Source organism: Coptis chinensis, chromosome 2 (assembly GCF_015680905.1).
Source record: "Coptis chinensis isolate HL-2020 chromosome 2, ASM1568090v1, whole genome shotgun sequence".
In the NCBI taxonomy this organism is placed as follows: Eukaryota; Viridiplantae; Streptophyta; class Magnoliopsida; order Ranunculales; family Ranunculaceae; genus Coptis; species Coptis chinensis.
The window spans coordinates 12,330,675-12,335,292 of record NC_141457.1 but is presented as its reverse complement, the minus strand read 5'-3'; the positions used below and the strand labels follow the sequence as shown (position 1 = coordinate 12,335,292).

Genomic DNA, 4,618 nt, shown 5'->3' with positions numbered 1-4,618 from the left:
GATATTTCCGTTGCAATCAATTTGAGAATAACTTTCTGGATGGTGGTAAGAAAGTGATTGAAGTTTTATTCCTACTGAGTTTCGAGAAGTCGGGTGTGACCTATGTTGTGATTCTTTCTGAGTTTACATCAGTTTAGGTTTTGTGGTTTCTTGTTCAAGGCTTTGAGTTGTATGGGTGCTGATTTTAGTTTGTCTTGGTGGTTTTTCTTGATATAAGACGAGTGGGTTAGTAGGGGTGTACGCTGTTGGCACAGAGAAGACTTCGGTTGCTCAATAATTGCCTATGCTACTAAGACTGTACCTGAGTAACCGTTTCTTTGTAGTTGTATAATTGTGAGTTTGTTGGGCTTTGGAAGTTTACCTGAAGCAGACATGATTACATCCTCGAACTGTCGGGGAATGGGCTCTTCTGAGGCCATTCGTAGTGTGTTAGCTTTAGTTAAGAAGTTTGATCCTGATGTTTTATTTTTAGTCGAGACTAAGTTATTATATAAGAAGTTGAAGCATGTACAGAATAAACTGAAGTATCCTCAAGTGTTTGCAGTTGATCCTGTTGGAAGAAGTGGGGGCCTTGCTGTTCTCTATAAGGATAACATTTCTTTCTCAGTGGTGGATGGGAATAAAAATGCTATCTCGGGTACGTTTTTAAATTATCTCTCGAATGTTTCATGGCATGTATCTTTTATATATGGAGATCCTGTTGCTTATAAACGTATTGTTGTTTGGAACTATTTGAGAGATTTGAGAAATGTTCTTTCTAGGCCTTGGTTGATTCTGGGTGACTTTAATGCCATTTCTAGTTTGTCTGAAAAGGAGGGTGGGAATCCCACACCCTCTAGGTATATTGATGAATTTGTTTCCCTGATGGAGGATCTTGAGATGGCTGATCTTGGCTATAATGGTCCTGCTTTTACTTGGTCTAATAATAGATTAGGGGCTGCTAATATAAGAGAGAGGATTGATCGTGTTGTTGCTAATGTTGAGTGGTTAAATCTCTTTCCTCTGGTTTCGGTGGATCATGTCACTACTCCTTCTTCGATCATGTTGCTTTAGCTGTTTATGTTTCGGGAAGGTGGATAGTGGCCCTAAACCCTTTAGGGTTTCATGAGATGTGGACTAAAGACCCTCTTGTATGGATGTGATTAAGCATTGTTGGCAGACTCATGTTCATGGGTCTCCTTCATTCATTCTGAACTCTAAATTTGTTGAGCTGCAATCCTCTTTGAGGGTTTGGAACAAAACTTATTTTGGAAATATCTTTTCTCAAATTAAAGATTTGAATCTGCTCTCTCTTCTCTCTTTTTCGGCCCCGTTTTCGATCTCGCTTGGTGGAGATTAAAAATATAAAGGAACATATCTTGGAGTTGTACAAAAAGGAGGAATCATATTGGAAGCAGCACTCAAATACTTCTATGGTTTTGGAGGCTGATAACAATACTAAATTCTTCCATTCTAATGCTAGTTTCAGAAGGCGAAGGAATAGTATTGACAAAATTCAGACTGAAGCCGGTCTTTGGGTTACTTCTAGATCGGAAGTGGCGTAAGAGTTCATTTCATCTTTTGAGGATACTTTCAGACCTTCACCAAATTCAGCTCTTCTCCCTTCCCTTGATATCATCCTAGATTTGTTTGACCCTTGTATCTCTATCTCTGAGAATGATTCTCTAACTAGATGTCCATCTAGAACTGAGATTAGAAAGGTGTTGAAGAGTATGGGTGGTTTGAAAGCTCCGGGGCCTGATGGCTTTCCTGCAATGTTCTATCAGAAGTATTGGCGTCTGGTTGGGGAGGATCTAGTTAGGATGGTACAATGTTTTTTCAATACTGGCAGGTTTGGAATATACCTCAATCAAACTTACATTTCTTTGATTCCTAAGATTGATTGCCCCTCACATACTTCTCATTACAGACCTATTAGCCTTTGTAATGTCTCTTACAAGGTTATTTCTAAGATCCTTGCAAATAGGCTGAGAAGTTTACTGCCTAAGTTTATCTCACCTAATCAAGGGGCCTTTGCTCCCAAAAGATCTATTGGGGATAATATAGGAGTGGTTCATGAGATTGTGCATAAGATAAAAAGGGCTAAGAAGAATAAGCTGGGTTTGTTTGCTCTTAAAGTTGATATGTCGAAAGCTTATGATCGAGTTGATTGGGGAGCTCTTCTTGCTATCATGGTTAAACTGGGTTTCTCGAGCAAGTGGATAACTCTAGTGGAATTCTGCATATCTACAGTGAAGTATAATGTCTTATTGAATGGGTCTCCCCTTAAGACTATCACACCTTTGAGGGGACTTAGACAAGGGGATCCCTTGTCCCCCTATCTCTTCATCATTCTCACCGAGGCCTTGTCAAGACTTCTTCTTCAGGCCCAAGCTGCACAAGATATCTCTGGCATTAAGATCTCGAGGAGGGCACCTAGTGTTTCACATATGCTTTATGCTGACGATCTAATTGTTTTTGGAAAAACTTCCCCTTTTGAAGTTCACAAAATCAAGAAGATTATGGACCTTTATTGTAATGGCACTGGTCAGATGGTGAACTTGGATAAGTCTGCTATTCTTTTTAGTGGAGGTACTTCTCGAGACACCCAAGAAGCTATTATGCATACCCTTCAGGTGAGACCTATGTCTGTGAGAGATAAATACTTGGGTTCTCCCATTATTTTCTCGACATCAAAAATCCAAGACTTCAGTTTTCTTTTGGATAAGGTACGAGGGGCTGTCTCAAATTGGCAAGGAAAACTGCTTTCACAGGCAGGCAAGACTATCCTAGTTCAGGCTGTTGCCCAGGCAAAACCTATTTACTCTATGTCTGCCTTTTATCTACCTCTTGATATCACCTCTAAAATGGATAGAGCTTGTCGTAATTTCTGGTGGAATAATGCTGATAGTAATGCTATTCATTTATGCACATGGGATAAGTTATGTATGCCTAAAGCTGAGGGGGGGTTAGGGTTTAGAGATTCTCATCTCTTTAATCTAGCTCTGCTATGTAAACTATTGTGGAAGGTTGTCTCTGAGAAATCTTTATGGAGTGATCTTATGCTTGCCAAGTATGAGAAAGATCTGACTCTTCATAATCATGCTAACCCCTCCTCTGGGGTGTCTCCTATCTGCAGAGGTTTACAAAAAGTTAAACGAGTTGTAGAGTTGGGGGCTATCCGGAGTATTGGGGATGGTGCTTACGTGAAATGCGGGTGATCAATGGATTAAGGTAATGGATAAACCATGCTCTCGATTGACATGGTGGTGCCTCTTCCACCTTTGGTGGATCTTAATCTTCTTGTTAATGAGTTCATTAATCCTGATGGTTCTTGGGATTGTGTGGGACTCCGTGCTTTGGTTCCTAGTCTAGTTCTAAACTCTATTGTGAGTATCAGTGCTAGGCCATCTTCTTCAGATAAGTTGATGTGGAACCCTGCAGTTAATGGGAGATTTTCTGTGAAATCTGCTTTCAATTTTATTAAAAGTTATTTGGAAAGTAATATTGGCCGAGTGTCTTTTTGCTCAACAATCACATGATTTTATGATTATTTGGAAGCTGAAAATTCCTCGCAAGAGTGAAACTTTTTCTATGGAAAATTGCAAATAATCTATTATCTATCTTGGGGCTACTCTTGAGCAACATCATGTTCTGTGGATAAGCGCTGTGGTTTTTGCAATAATCATGTCGAGGACTTCCAACATCTCTTCTTTACTTGTCCTTGGACTTCCGTGCTCTGGTTCTCCTCTTGGCTGGGTTTAAGGGTGGATTGTGATGCTTTTGAAACACAAAATTGGTTTAATTACTTTCGAGTAGAGGCAAAGATTATGAAAATTTATCTCTATATGCTTTTTCTCTTATGTACAATATATGGTGGCATCGAAATGAGTGTAGGTTTAGCTTTATGAAACCTAACTTTATCTCTGTCTAGAGAAAGCTTTCTATGCTTGGCAAGAGTGGACGAATTGGAGAGAGTGACGTTTTCGATATATCTCTTGAGGTTGGTTTACCTTGCATAGAGGAGAATGGGTTGCTCCTCCTTTTCGGTAAGGTTAAAGTAAACTACACGGGTTTGTTTATGTGTGCTAAGAAAACAAGTGTGTCGGCTGTGATTATTAGAGACCTGGAATGGAGGGTGTATTGTCTGCAGCCTACGCATCGAGTAGAGCTTTTTCAAAAACTGAAGCACATTTGTTAGCGGTGAGTTTGCAAAGTGAACTTGGCGAGGCGAAGCGGTGGTGGAAGCTACTTTTGAAGGCACCAAGAAAAGAAGTTACTAGGATTCGATGGAGCCTGAAAAAATTCAAATTGGACACGGAATGCTATGATAGAAAGCATTCATGCCTCTTTTAAGTTCTTTTTCGCTTTTTGTTTTAGAACCATTCAGAATCGGTAATTCTTGGTCAATGAGTTTGGTCGATTTGGGCTAGATCATATGGACCAACGAACTTTTATATGTATTCTCCGGATGCTATTATGCAGGTTTTAATATAAATATATCTATGAAGTTTTTATCAAAAAAAAAAAGAATGTTAAGGTCCGTGTCTAGCTAATTTTTTTTCAAGAGCATCAAACTCAAGTTAAGTTTCATTGCATCGCTCTGAGGGCAGGCCAACTAGGCGGCCACCTAGGGCCC

At 39.7% G+C, this 4,618-nt stretch overlaps 1 protein-coding gene across 1 annotated transcript; it reads left to right on the top strand.

Annotated features, from left to right (window-relative positions):
- Window positions 1–399: 399 nt before the first annotated feature.
- Window positions 400–1,053, top strand: LOC147514922 (uncharacterized). The gene has a single exon (XM_086592738.1). The coding sequence runs from the start codon at window positions 400–402 to the stop codon at window positions 1,051–1,053; it is 654 nt and encodes a 217-aa protein (XP_086448864.1).
- Window positions 1,054–4,618: the final 3,565 nt, after the last annotated feature.

Coding starts and splice junctions, on each gene's coding strand:
- LOC147514922 (XM_086592738.1), top strand. CDS start 400: ATGGGCTCTTCTGAGGCCATTCGTAGTGTGTTAGCTTTAGTTAAGAAG.